Raw genomic sequence first — 14,040 nt, forward strand, 5'->3', positions numbered from 1 at the left:
TGATTACACGCATGGGAAACAGGGCTTTAGACTTCTTCCAATACTCATGCGCGCACACGGGCACCTACACACACACACACACACACACACACACACACCTACACACACACACACACACACACACTGATGCCAGTGCACTCAAAACACAATAAGGCATTACTCAGATTCAAGACAAGGTATCAGACCTCACAGGAACTGCTGAATTACAATTTTTAGCAAACAAATCGGGAAAAACCTCTCAATCACCCATTACCTGCCTTATGTCTATTCTTCCTCTCCCCCCTTTTCTTTTCTTTTCTTCCTTTTTGTATCACTTACCAAATCAGTTTACATTGAGAGGCTATATGCATCTCTATCTACCATCTACTTTGTCTTAATTCTCGATCTGCTGCATCTTTTAGCCTTCATCCAACTCTTCTTTCATTCCCCCTTTTAATCACTTGCCCCTCTTTCCCATATGCTCTTGGTCTTCCCTCATTCATCTCTTTCTCCCCCTTGGGACTGCCACGGCTCCTGGTTGGAAAAGTGTTAGTCCTTCCAGAGCTGGCTAGTTAAGTAGCTAGCTGGCTGACAGTGGAGAGGGTTCCTCCTCTGGAGACAGATAGAATTTGACAGGCTGTAGATTATAATATTGCTGCACAATTACATCTGCGTAGTTTTAAACACCTAAAGCTAGACTAATGCAGCACTATAGAGAGCAGGGTAGATCGCCAGACAAGATGAACAGCTGTGAGAAGTGAATTTACAGTAGGCACAGACATGCTGGTCGGTAGCTGGTTTGTCAGTGGGTTTGGACAGCAGTTTTAGGTTATTGGTGGGGAAGAGGCAGTGTTTTACTGATGCATGTGTTTTTTGTGCACACCGTCCACACAACCACACTCATCTATGGGTAAATACATTTGGACAGTAAAGTCTTTTTTAGTATTGTTGTTTCATAGATTTTAGAGTTGGAGAAGCAAATGAAGAATCAAATCTTTTCAACGTTTTGTTTGTCTTTTGATAAAAAGGTCATCTTGTAACGTATCAATCAATAGTCAGTAAAGAGACCTCAAATGTCCCCAAACTAACTTTTGCTTGCAAATAAATAAAATATAAATAATAATAAAAACCCGTGAAACAAATGAAGATCTTTCTGCACCTCAGTCTTCCCTCCAAATGCTACTAAATGTCACACTGTGGGAGAATGGAAGCTTGGTGACCTATTCTGCCCCCTTGTATAACAATTTAGCTCTCATTCATGTAGGAATATTACCTGAATGTCAAAAGCGAATAAGATGGTTTATCTAAGCCATGGTGTTGTTGACAAGCTTGGCTCAGTGAGCGACCTGGGGCTTGGATTCTTGTCTGTGTATGTTTAAAGTAAACCATTTCCAAGACCGTTCCTCTTTGTGATGAGTGTTTCATATTGTCTCGTAGCTGTTGAGCTTTGAGAACTGAAGTTTTCCCCTCGACCTCCGATCTTTCCAGGACAGTGAGGTGTCAGAGGAGCTTTTATGTGCTCTGCTGGCCAACAGAAATAGGGAGACATCAGATGAGAGTGAAAATCCCAGGCATGGAAAAGAAATAGAGGAGATGAGTAGCAAGAGAGTGGTGACAGCTTGAGAGAGGAAGACCAGAGACAGAGAATGCAAGAGGGAACAAGGAGTAAGGGTCCTCCCTATCCATGGAGATGAGACATGACACAGTGAGAAAAAGAGTCTGAATCCGGTCTGTGCTTTGATTCGTGGCTCTGTCCAAAGTATTTGTATGTAAATGTGGGAGCTGATGTTCCTGAGAGGTCAGCTCTTAACCAATCAACCTGGTTTTTAACCCTCTGTGTGCCAGATCCCTTTCACCCTGACCTCTTCCCATCCCGCTTAGTACTCTTTTCCTTCGCCCTGTTGCTGCTGAGAGTAATAATAAATAAGGCTCCCTGCACAGCCATCTCCTTTTCCATTTTGGCTGCCTTACATCTGTTAAGTAAGCGTCGTTGTCTCAGCTTATCTTAAACATACATATTTTCATAGCCAGTGTTCATCTCGCTGCCCTTCTTTTGTTATGAAACCGTATCTTTTTTCCCCTTTTCTGTTCATGTCTCACTGACCCTCCTGTGTGAATCAACTGCTAATTGACAGCCAGTCATAACAACTCACCTTCCCTGTTCAGCCCCAGCACCACAACCAACCTTCTTCTTAAAACATAACTGTGGCACATTCTTAATTTGGACCCTTGGAAACTCAATCTATTTGAGATCAGTAGCAGCTGAATTTGCTCTCTCCTCAATCGGCTTTGGCAAAATTGGCGTGAAAACTCCAGATAAAATCATGAAGGGTGGAATTTTATTAGAGCCTGGAAACAAACGATGCCTTTGAGGAGAGGCAGAGGGGCCCCCACAGTGAACCCTGGGATCGGGTGTCGACTCAGGTGAGGAGGAGTCAGGAGTGCCCTCTCTTTCTGCCTGCGAGGGAAACGGGGTCACACACCCATGGGACTAGTAAAAGCGGGGCACACCAGGCCAACTAGTACAGACACATATGTACACACACCAGAGTAGACTTTGTTCAGTGAAAAAGCCCAGAATTTTTGTCTGAAGAGGTGAAAAGAGGAAACAGATTTTTTTCCCCTCTACACCTGTATAAGCAAGATTCCACCTAGAAAAACAGGTGATGGAGAGTATTGGGTTCTCTCTGTAACTTGTATGGTGTGTTAAAAGTGTTGGGGGGGGCCTTCGTGAGGAGTTGCATGTGCGTACATACATGTATGTGGATGTAAATGTTTGCATTGACTATATAAATGTACGGTATCTGCTTCTTCCTCACTGTGATTTTTCAAGCCCTGTGGTTTACTGGAGAACTACTGAGTTCCTCTTGGACTGCTCGCATTAAACTAAATATTTACCCTAAAACAAAATTCACACATCATTGCAGGCTTTTGTAGGATTTTCCATTGGTGCAGGCACATTTTCTTTTTTCCATATCTCTCTGTTACTGTGTTATCCAGGTCACATAGGGGTAACATAGTAAATAATGTGAGTCCCCGCATTCAGTCTCAGTCAGAGCTGCCCATTATTTCATATAGTTCTCAAGTGATTAGTTGATTGAGCAATTTTACAACAAATTCATCACAAATTTTTTTTTCAAAGTTCTCATTTGTGAATATTGGCTGCAATGTCTCTCTTATCATAATAAATTGAGTTGTTTTAACTGATGGTAGAGCAAAACATGGACTTTTTTAAGGCTTTGGAAAATGGGGATGATAATTTTTCACTATTATACACAGTTCATAGAAAAAACAATTGATCAGTTATTTAAAGAGACATAAGTTAATAATGGAAATTAGTCATTAGTTGTATCCCTAACTGTTAAATCTGTTTCTTAAGTGGGTGTTTGCTTAAGATTTCAAGTGCATGTTCGAAGAACCAAACATTATTCCATGTATACCTCAAGTGCTATCTATGAATGTATGTGCAAAATGATTGATGTCTTTGTACTTGAGGCTTATTACTGGCCCTGAAACCTGATAGGGGCATGTAAACCCAAATGATGTCTAGGCAATGATCGATATGCACAGATAGGTGCCATATAGCTACTTGAGACCCAACTCAAAAACATAACTCAGATGGTTTGGATAATCAAGAGGTGGGCTTGATTTTATACCTCACCTGTTTCAGTTTGTCTGTTTGGAGCTGCTCCAGTGGGTCAGATGATGAATCATCAGATGCACCTCACATATTCCAACACTTGGAATAGTCCACTAACTAAAATCAGTTCTTGATAATGTCTTCATTTGAGTTGCAGCATTTTGAATTGCCAGAACAGAAAAAGACTCATGTGTGTAATAAATTAGTTTTGCAGTTTAAGGGATAGCAGGTGTTCCACCCATGTTAAATTTTACTTCTGAATCCCACCAGTGCAACCAAGTGATTGTCTTAAACACCTGAAGTTTTTCTTCTCTTTTAGTTTTCTCAAATCTGCAGGTTGTTTTTTTCAGTCAGCTTAGCTTTTTCTTCTGTAGTTTAACTTTTATCTTTTCTTGTACTGATGTGTCCTCTAGCCTTGTCCACTATATCCCCCTTATCGAGGCCCTTCTCGCTAACACAGATGAGGGGACAGGGGGTCTTACATAATTCTCCTTTGAGAACCTTACATACTGCACATCAGAGCCTTTGTCTCACTCAGCCCTGGGAGCACATCCAGAGAGAAATTAAAGGAAGATTACTTCAATCCTCCTCTTCTAATTTCAGCTCTGTAAATAGACAGCGAGCCAGGAGTGTTCTTGTCTTCACGCTTCGCTTTGAATTTGTATGCAATCTTACATTGTGCATGTTCGTTTGTGTGCACATATGCGCAGTTGTGAGTGCTTGTTTCTGAATGTATATACAGGCTGTTGTGTGCTAGCGAGTGTTTGTGTGCTGGCTCCCCAGGGTGTGGGCTGATCACAGCAGCATCGTTCACGGTCCTCAGCAGACCACCTGGGGCTCATCTGCCCCCCACCCCCAAGCCTACACCTCCCACCCTGTCCTGCTCCAAACGGCCTCATCTCACCTCAGGTCGCTGTTGTTTTCCCTGCTGTTGCTGTTTGCCCATGACCTTGTTACTAAAGCAGAGAATACAGACATGGCCGCCAGGCAGCGCAGGGAGGCGCTACAGAAGAACACTTTATGACCTAATGAAAGGCATCTCCACTGCTTTTTGAAGTCTCAGACGTCTGCTTTCGTGAACCACCAAGTCCATACTGAAGACAATGCAGTTTGAAGTCTCTTTTTTTGTTTGTTTTTTGAAAACATAATGCCAAAGCTAATGATGTTAAGTTGAAAGCTTGGATGAGTGATCTTGAGGGCCAGGCTGAAACCTGATGATTACTCTGCTGTGTGGCTCTCTGTTGTACTGAGGATGTGTTTTCGCTATGTGCGTGCCTGTGAAATGGGGCACATTGCCACACTTTGCTTTACCCACTAAACAGTGATGAAATGAAAGAACAATTACATTGAGTCAGTGACCTTACAGGACCAAAGACACAATTAATAGTCAAATTGCAAATGCAAATGAAACATACCGCAAACATGCATTGCACTCACATGCAGGATTTCTCACAGTAGCTTACCCACAACTTTGAGACGCCACTGTCCCCATTAAACCCACCTCATTCAGGGACTCTTGGCATGTGTAAACACTGGAACCTGAATATTAGATCTGAATATTGCCTCCAAATAAATCTCAAAACTAAATAGGGACAGTGGCAGCTAATGAGAGCCAGTTGTCCTCTACTTCATTCCCATGCCAAGAAAGAAGAGCGGACAAAAGAAAGTCTGATGATGACTCTATGCTTCTATGGAGGACAGGATCACAGCAATTAAGACATGCCCCAGGGGTGCTTTCATTTACGTTCACCTTTGTGGTTGTGTGTCTTCTGATCACACCCTTTTCCACATTTGGCTTTTGCCTTAATTTAATCTATTACCAAATAAAATGTTAGGTGTCTGGTTGCAGTTGTGTGGGGTTCTAAGACAAATAGTTACTTACAGTAGATGTTTTTGTATTACATGTACATGTTCATCCATTTATTAGCCACATTTGTTCTGCCAAGTTCTTCATTTAGCTTTAGTCCTTATCATAAATTGCCAGCGTCTTTACCGTCCCCATTTTGTTTACCATATGGCTGATATCTTGTTTATCATTCATGATGGAAGCCTTTGGTCCATTCAGCAGCATCCTGTTCCAGCCAAGAGATTATGTCGGATGAGCAGAGAAAGTCTGTGTATCATTTCTGAATACTTACATCATGACGGTTGAGCCTCTTTTCCCCTTGTTTGTTTTCACTAACACGCTTGTGGTGTTAATCTAGAAAATGTTTTCTGGCATTTTTGAACACTTCCTTCACTGACTAATGCAACTACATCTCAACCTGCTTATACTAACAGCCAGTGTTATTGTAGAGATATGGGGTAATTCCTGCGTGTCCTCACAATCACCCCTAACCCAAGCATTGGATTTGATTGGTGGACCTGAATCAGGGTTTTGGTTTAGATTGGTGGATCTGTTGACGATAACTGAAGCAATAAGTCTCCTGTTGAGCTTTGAGGGTGGTGTCTGTCAGACCTTTTAAATCATTCTTGATTGCCAAAGCTTACGAGCGGGGCATGGTGGGTTTGGCGTGCTCCTTTGAAAGCTTGGAGTTATACAGGGAAGGCCTCGGTCTGAAGCTCAACGTGTTGAGCGCAACACTGCTGCCTGCTGAATGTCAGAGCTCTGTGTCCAGCTCTGCTTTACAAAGCAACAGCAAATCCACATTCTATTTGGTGCAAAATATTTGTAAGCAAACTAATGTTGTATGTATGGGTAGGAGAGAACCGGTTTTGAAGTTCACCGCCACATCTCCAAGAGCCAGGTTTTTGTTGAGCAGCATACTGTAGTTCCCCAGATGGACCACATTAACTCACTCTTTCACAATTTTTCTTTTCATTCTCCAGCCATTATCATTTTGCATCTTTGTTTTAGAGCCAGGGCTTTTCCAAGCTGTAAAGCAGCTGAAAACAGAAGAACATCATCAGTATGTTCGTGTTTTCTCATCTGTTCATCTTTCCTTTATTTTTTCAGTTAGGTGTTTCACAGGCATTCCTCTATTTAGACCAGCCATGTCATACTCACTCCTCGCCTTTCTTCACTTCTACTCCAGTAGGTCTTTCCGGCTGGAAAGTGGTCCAACTGACCCAGCGCTTTAGGAATGTCAACATGCATAAATTATTACTGTCCCACGGATGTTTCCTTTCCCCCCTGTATGTCGTGTACGTGGCATCTGGGGAACAAGAGGGTGTCTGACATGATAAGCAAAATATTCTCTCATTGTTATTTCTCTAACTCTGTCCAAAGCACAGATTGAGGAATTAAGGAAAGATGCTTCGGGGCCTGGACTGAAGGGAGAACGGAAAGGACATTATTTCTCATGGTCCTTTGAGAAACATGCTGTTAAACCCTGGAGGAGTGAACCCACCCACCAGCATTACTGGGTGGAGGGAGCTTGTTAAAATGGCCCCACTCTGCGCCCAGAGCTTTGGAGTACACTGTGTTTAAAATACAGTTGACAGTCACTCTGGAGCGCTCGCCATCCATTTGCAAGCTCCGGGGTCGCGACCTTCCATTGCTTCTTTGTTGTGGTTCAGTTGAAGTGCATAGCAGGTTGCCTTTGTTTTTGAAACAAAGTTGAATGTATTAAATGACTGCCTTTGATGCCCTTTTTTGCTTTGTGAACGCTGTTATGGCGTACAAAGAGCGGTGACTTCATATTATAAATGTCTTCCCCCCTCTGTTTTCCTCAAGAAAATGAGAGAATGAATTGCGGCCTTTGTGGTATTTGGTTAAGTATTATTGTTATTATTTTTGATTAAGATGAGGTATTTTTGCATTGAGGTTTTCCTCAATCAGCACAAAAGCACAGAGGCCTGTTATCAGCTTTATGGTTCTGGTAAACAATAGTGGGTAGCACAGCAGGATCCTAACCTGTAAACTCTGATGGAGTCGAGATACAGAAGTTAATTTCCATGCAGGCGCCCAGCAAGTAAGTAGCTCAACTGAATAGTTCTGTCAAAAAGATTTAATAATATGACTTCCATGTTTTTCAATGGGAATTCTACTGGAGTTACAAGGGAACATGGGAAAACTGTGATAAACATTAACCAATTTTTCATCATTATAAACATGAAAAGCAGCTCCGTTCCCAAGCTGACCTCACCTGACTACTATGACTACTGCAACCGCCTGCCACTGGTTTCATTTAGTTCAAAAAATGCTACTAATTGCAGCTTGTTTTCTCTCCACAGTAACTGTCATATCTGTTAAAGTTAATAAACAAGCATATATTTTACCATGATTCGAAAACCTGAGGAGGTAACAGCCAGAAATGGAAACACAATACATGTGCAGTAACTTTTTTTTGTGGAAGAAAACATGATATAGTTGTAGTGTTTCTGGACGTCTGTAACACCTCTGTCCTCATACGTCAAGTTTACTTTGAACAACTTCGTAATTCTCTAACAATGTCAAGTTGCTGACCTATTTCACTCAATACTGTATGTGTAATGTTAAACTTCTTTTTATTCCGCTGCCTCAATGACAATTAGCACTGTTGTCACTTCCCAGTGATGTCACTCAGCCAACCTATTCTCTAACAGACATTTAACTATTCAGTATCGATTCCTGCTGTCATAACCACACTGTGTTTCTGTCATGTGCTTTTAGTGGTATTTTATAATTTGTCATGCAGTTGATTCATACAGTATGTCTTAAAACATACAGGCTAGTAGTGGGTTTAAAAAATCTTATTTTGTGTCATCCTTAAAATGTAGTAAGCTTGGGCACCCTGGAAGCTTTTATTATATAATTTGGCTTCAGACACAGAATATGTGGCTGTTAAATGGACCCTTCTGAAAGGAATAATAGTCACCTACAGTTACTTTGACTTTATTTATTATATTCTTTCCTGTCGACTACCATGGACTTCTCTACCATCTTAAAACATCCAGATTTTCATGTTCCCTGATCTCTGAACCTGAATTGCAACCTACTTCTCATTCATCTGGAAGCAATCAGCTGCATATGTGGTATTCAGATGTAAAAGCTATGCTGTCATATTCGACTAGCCAGCCAACACTGTAAACGGGTGGCATTTGGATGATGTGACATTTGCTTCCGCATATTAGCCTTCCTCTAGCCAAGCTGTTCTGAGTTACGCTGACAGAACCGGGGGTCAGAAGTCGTACAGATGCACTCTGATATGATTGGCACTTGGGAGACTCATGGTTTAACACTTTTGGGATTATCCTCCATTTTCCAGAATGTTCTGCCTAGAGACTCTGAGAGGATGACCTCATGATTGGCCGTTGGGGGGTGGGGGGTGGTATGTGTGTATAGTCGCACATTCATGATCATGATCAACTAAGTCCAGAGAAAGATTGCATTGGGATCTGGAAACAGCGCTTCAGTGCAGCCATTATATAATATAATAGAAAGTAATGGTAGGAAAAGGGGATTTCAGCTGGGACCAGGCCTGCAGCTACAGTGCATGTTTGTATTCTAAATTTATTGCCCTCTGTCAATGAATAAATTGGCGAAAGGTTAAAGCATATAGACTACAGAGCCATAGGTTTATGTTTTCTCTGTATACCTGTTCTCTTTTACAGTGAGTAAGTACAGTGGGAATATAACTAAGCCCACAAACACATGAAGGAATGCACTTACGTGCTTTAAAACTATAGCTGAGATCAAACCCTGGCAAAGCAACTGACTTCATGTGTGTTTATGTATACATGTTTGTGAATGCACTGATTGCATGCATTGATTCAAACTATATGATCAACTGTGTACTGTGGTATGTTTTCTCATTGTCTCTTTTCCTCTACACCCCCAATTGTGTTCCCTATTATCCGTTATTCCACTTGTAAGCACATCTAAATATAGACCAAGAATTTGCTTAGGGGGCACTCTGTTAGTAGTGGTGGTTAAAGAGAAGACGGGGTATTTGCTGTAATTGTAAATGCATGTGTACAGCCTAAGCTTGGGAAGAGGGACAGAGAAGCATAAAGAGTATCTGGCAGTTTCTCCTGGCTCTTGCATTTTCCCAGCTGCTGTGCAGCTTATTTGTCCCTTCTAACGTGGGGCGCTTCTTGGAGTGGACATTTTGCCTTTGCTGAATACCTTTTCAAATACCTCCTTACCTCAATGCAAGTTTCACCCGCTTAACACAACACACATGGAGACAGGTCCAGGCCCTTTTCTGCCTTCTCTCCCCTCACCATTGCTTGGAAAATCTTACATTTCTACAAAAAAGAAGTGCACACATCCTGTCCTCATTAGGCCAGGGAAAGGAGAGGGATCTGGCAGGGCCGATCCTATGGAAGCCGCCCCACACATGAGCCTGGACGAACAGAACAGAACAGAACAGGCAGGCGGGCGGGCGGGCATGCCGCGGCGTTTTATATGGCTCTTGTTCTTAGCCTTTGATGACACTGTTTAGAATAGGAAATATCTAATAAGTCAAGTATTCTGTCTAATGTGCTGCCAGTGGGTTTAGTATTTGCCTGGAGGTCTTGAAACACTATCTCCGCCACAGCAATAATATACATTTAAAATTCTCGTGGAGTCGGTTGGGGGGAGGGGGGGAAGCTGAGAGTACATACTGTAATCGCAACCATGTGCAGGTTGGAGCAGGAGAGGGTGGAATAAGATGGGACATACCTTTGGTCTCCATTCGGTCCTCGATTTTTCAGTGGATCATAATCATGTCTCAAAAGACAGTGGTAGCTAATTGAACCCAACTTTGTACCCATTTACATGGATGGATGGCTTGAGTCCTCTTCATGATGCACCTGACAAGCCTGTAAGAGGAGTATCTAATTGATGTGATGCAGTGGTTGTTTAAACTGAAACAGCCTACATGTTTACGGGTGCCCTCTTTGCCTTCCCTTTTCTTATAAATTCACCTGTGTCTTTCTGTCAGTCTCTGTATGCCTGTATATTTGTGGGGGTGGTTTGAATTGTATTTGCTCAGTATCTACATAATATTTCCCTTGTGCTTGGGACATTTTGAAACGATTCTGTTTATTCCATCTTTTTTTACCCACACATGTCAGTTCTATATAAACAGTAATTTATTATTTGGTAGGTAGCGTTTAGTTTTATATGTTTGTCTCGTTCCTGTCGCATGGGAGCCAGTTGCTGCTTCTTTATAGTCTTGTAGATGGCATGCTTTGGTAGCAGAATGAAGATGCCTGTTTTCATTGTCGCTTGAAACCCAACAACCTACTCACATTGATTTATATCATCTGTCACTGAAAGCTTTTTTATTGCCCCAACAACTGGAACTCTCCTGACATCCGTTAGTTGGAGCCAAGCATAAAATCTCGGCTGCTTCATACACAATACCGCAGTCACTGCACGAAACAATTCGATTTGCAGGGGTGAGGCCCTTTTTTACAGGCATTTCCAATATTGAAAGAAGTGCAGAATGATTTTAAAACCACAGAAAAAGTCCCAGAGCATGCCTTTAATGTCTCTGTGGCTATATGATGCTCTCCTTCTTTGGTCAATTTGTCCATGGTTTCAATCAAGCGAGTTATTTGGTTTGTGTCCTCTTGTAAAGTCAGGATCCAAACAAGAAACAAACTTTGCAGCAAAAAAAAGGTCTCATCCATTTTTATTTGATGCAGTTCTAACACAGCATCTTGGTTTGGTTTGAGATAAAGCAGTTTGTTTTAATGCAAATTGAATTCTCATGTTCATCACATTTGTCAAGCTGTTGCACATGTTTAGAGGTGTGTAGTTACACGGGTAGCAGCTGCCCTTTAGAGAGAGAGAGTGTGAGTGTGTGCGTGCGTGTATGGACTTGTGATTCAATTTAGGGATGATATTGATGGTTTTTATAGTTGATTTTTTTATTTAGGTCATTGAGTAACTCCTTTTTTAAGGGTGTATCTCGCATCATGATCTCACTGTTCAACTATCACAGAAATCAGAAGAAAAAAACAGAAATGAAAACAGAACAGATGTGTGGAAACTGCATTAGCCACCACTTAGAAAACTGGACAGTACAAACAATACGTACAAGTTACACATTTTTCCTAGATTCAGAATCTCTGATAGATTATCTCCTGCTGCTAAGTGTTATCTTCTTTTTCGATTTTATTATTGTGCTTGAAAACCACTGTTGCTCAAATAGCATAAAAATCTATAGTTATTCTTTATAGTACCTATAAAGTTAGGGAAAGTAGAGCACTTTATTACAGTGAGGCCACTTTCTCCTGCCCATGAGTGTGAACACGGCCTTACCTTTCACTGTTTCTGTGTACAGGTGCGTCGATATGAGCAGAAGCGGGGCAGTCGGGACCCTGCGGCATCTGTTGACTCCTCATCACGTCACAGTGGGACTGGGCAGGACAGCGGTTTTGGCAGTGACAGTGCTCGCATTCGCATCGTCCAAATAGAGCAGCAATGTGGGGCCAGCCACCACTGCATTGCTAGGCCCTCCCACAAATCCACCATCACCAAGAACCTTAGCTTCATCCCTTTCGACATTTTTCTCACCGCTAGTAGGCTGTCTGTCATGACCTATGCTTGCTCCAGTCCCCCGAAGGCCCTTCCCTCTTCGTCGGACACCCCCAGCACACCAGAGAAAAAAGAGCCCGGGGATAAGGTAAACAAAAGGCCTGTGACATGGAAGCGCTCTCTCATGAGTCAGTTCCTGGATTTGTCAGTTGTCTATGTGTGTATAATTATTCTTACCGTACACAATAACAGGTTGTGTCATTTATGTGAGGATTATAGTGGTGTATGAGTACAAAATATTACAATTACACAGTTTTCAAATCAACTTAAAAATGACTTTATGTTGTTGATGAGTCATTTCAAATAGTCCTAATTCCTCTAACTAAATTTAATTCAATGTAATGACGGGTTTTATACTCTAACATGGATTTTCATAGTACAGTTAGTCACTATGCTGTCCCCTTCAATCTGCCACTGCCCATCTAGCTAACTGAAGACTTTGAATGTTTATGTATGATGTGTATTAAAAAACTGCTCCTTACACTTAGTCAGGTGTAGTGTGATCTAAGCAGATAAGGAAGTGAAAGAATTCTGGGCACCAGCGCAACACTGTCCAAAATACAATAACAAACACATACTGTAGTTGTCACAGGCATTTAGAACTGTGAAGTTTTGATTTCTGGTAATGAAAATGTCTATTTGCTCACATCTACACTGAGAGGCCATTTTATTTGGTACAACGTGTTATTGTGAACAGCCAGTTCCTCCAAACAGTGATTCGATGTATATGGATAAAATCAGAAGTAAATGTATAAACTGCATGCGAGTTATGATTGACCAAGTAATGTTTTTAAGCATCTTATTGAATCAATGCCTCAAATAGTTTTAGTGAATTTTGTGTAAAATGAGGCTTGACACAGTACTAAATGACCTGAATGCATCTACTTCAGGTTGGAAAAAGTGCTCTCAACCAGCCTGAGATCCTGACTGAATCTCCTCCAGCCTCGGCCTCCCCAACTCCAGACCCTGCTCCAGCTGCCCAGGTTTCCCTTGCTGGCCTGACCGCTGAGGACATCCTAAACAGCAACACTTCCCAACCAGCCTCCCCGCTGTTAAGAGGAAGCTTGCTCTCCCTCGACGGCTTGCCAACTCCCAGCCGCTCCTCAGCTCGCCAAGCACTGGGTGTGACCATAGTGAGGCAGCCAGGGAGAAGAGGGGCTGGGGACCAGGTGCTGGAACCTCTCCTGTACCTCCAGGTGATGCAACCTTCTGCACTGCTCAGCTGCCACCACCGCAAGCAGAGGATGGAGCTGTCTGTTTTTGACGTGGCCTTAAGAGGAGTTGCTTCTGACTACAAGTGCTTAGGTAAGAGAGATCAGGAGAGGAGAATGGCAAAGTGTGACCCACTGCCCGATTTGAAATGGCCTTTTGCCCTTGTTTAAACACTAGATGTCGCTGTCAGGGCTGATCTCGGCCATTCTAGACAATGTTTGTGATTCCACCAGATGCACCTTGGCACTTTTTATAAGCGGCTCTCCGCTCTGCTCTTAGGAGAACTCACGCCTAGTAGGGGTGGGGGAAACTATATTCCCTGTTGTTCTCTGTGTTTGGTCCCATTCATGCCGTGTTTACTGGGAGGCTGCGGAATGCCGTTTCGTTGCCCGCTCGCTTGGCTCCAGTTCTGGTGCCTAATCCGGCGCCGCTCGTTGACATTATCCTGGCCTGAAAACCTCCAGTGCTTGATTAGAGGTGTAACGTTAAACACGATACACTCCCCTGGTGATCCAAGCTCCCAGTGCGGGCTGAGTTAGCTAAAACCAATAGGCTATCCATAAATCACATAGAGTTGAGGCAGAGCAGCCGGGGGACACAGGGAACTTTAAAGTTAATTTGATGACGGCCAACAGTTAAAGTGTTGCCTTTGTAGACTGCTGAGGACGCAGCGAGGCTGCTTACTTGCATTTTTGACAGAGCAGCTGTCAACTGCGTGTGTAGCCACAGAACTAAATTGATAGGTTGTGCATTG

At 42.5% G+C, this 14,040-nt stretch overlaps 1 protein-coding gene across 2 annotated transcripts in view; it reads left to right on the forward strand.

The window, feature by feature from the left end:
* The window catches only part of LOC123969008 (vacuolar protein sorting-associated protein 13B-like), a 324,425-nt gene that overhangs the window by 216,825 nt on the left and 93,560 nt on the right, over positions 1-14,040 (forward strand). For both annotated transcript variants that reach the window (XM_046046088.1, XM_046046087.1), the window contains exons 35-36: positions 11,821-12,162; positions 12,965-13,379. In XM_046046088.1, coding sequence (XP_045902044.1) covers positions 11,821-12,162; positions 12,965-13,379 — 757 coding nt within the window. The remainder of the gene's footprint in view (positions 1-11,820; positions 12,163-12,964; positions 13,380-14,040) is intronic.

Source organism: Micropterus dolomieu, linkage group LG03 (genome assembly GCF_021292245.1).
Source record: "Micropterus dolomieu isolate WLL.071019.BEF.003 ecotype Adirondacks linkage group LG03, ASM2129224v1, whole genome shotgun sequence".
NCBI classification, from domain to species: domain Eukaryota; kingdom Metazoa; phylum Chordata; class Actinopteri; order Centrarchiformes; family Centrarchidae; genus Micropterus; species Micropterus dolomieu.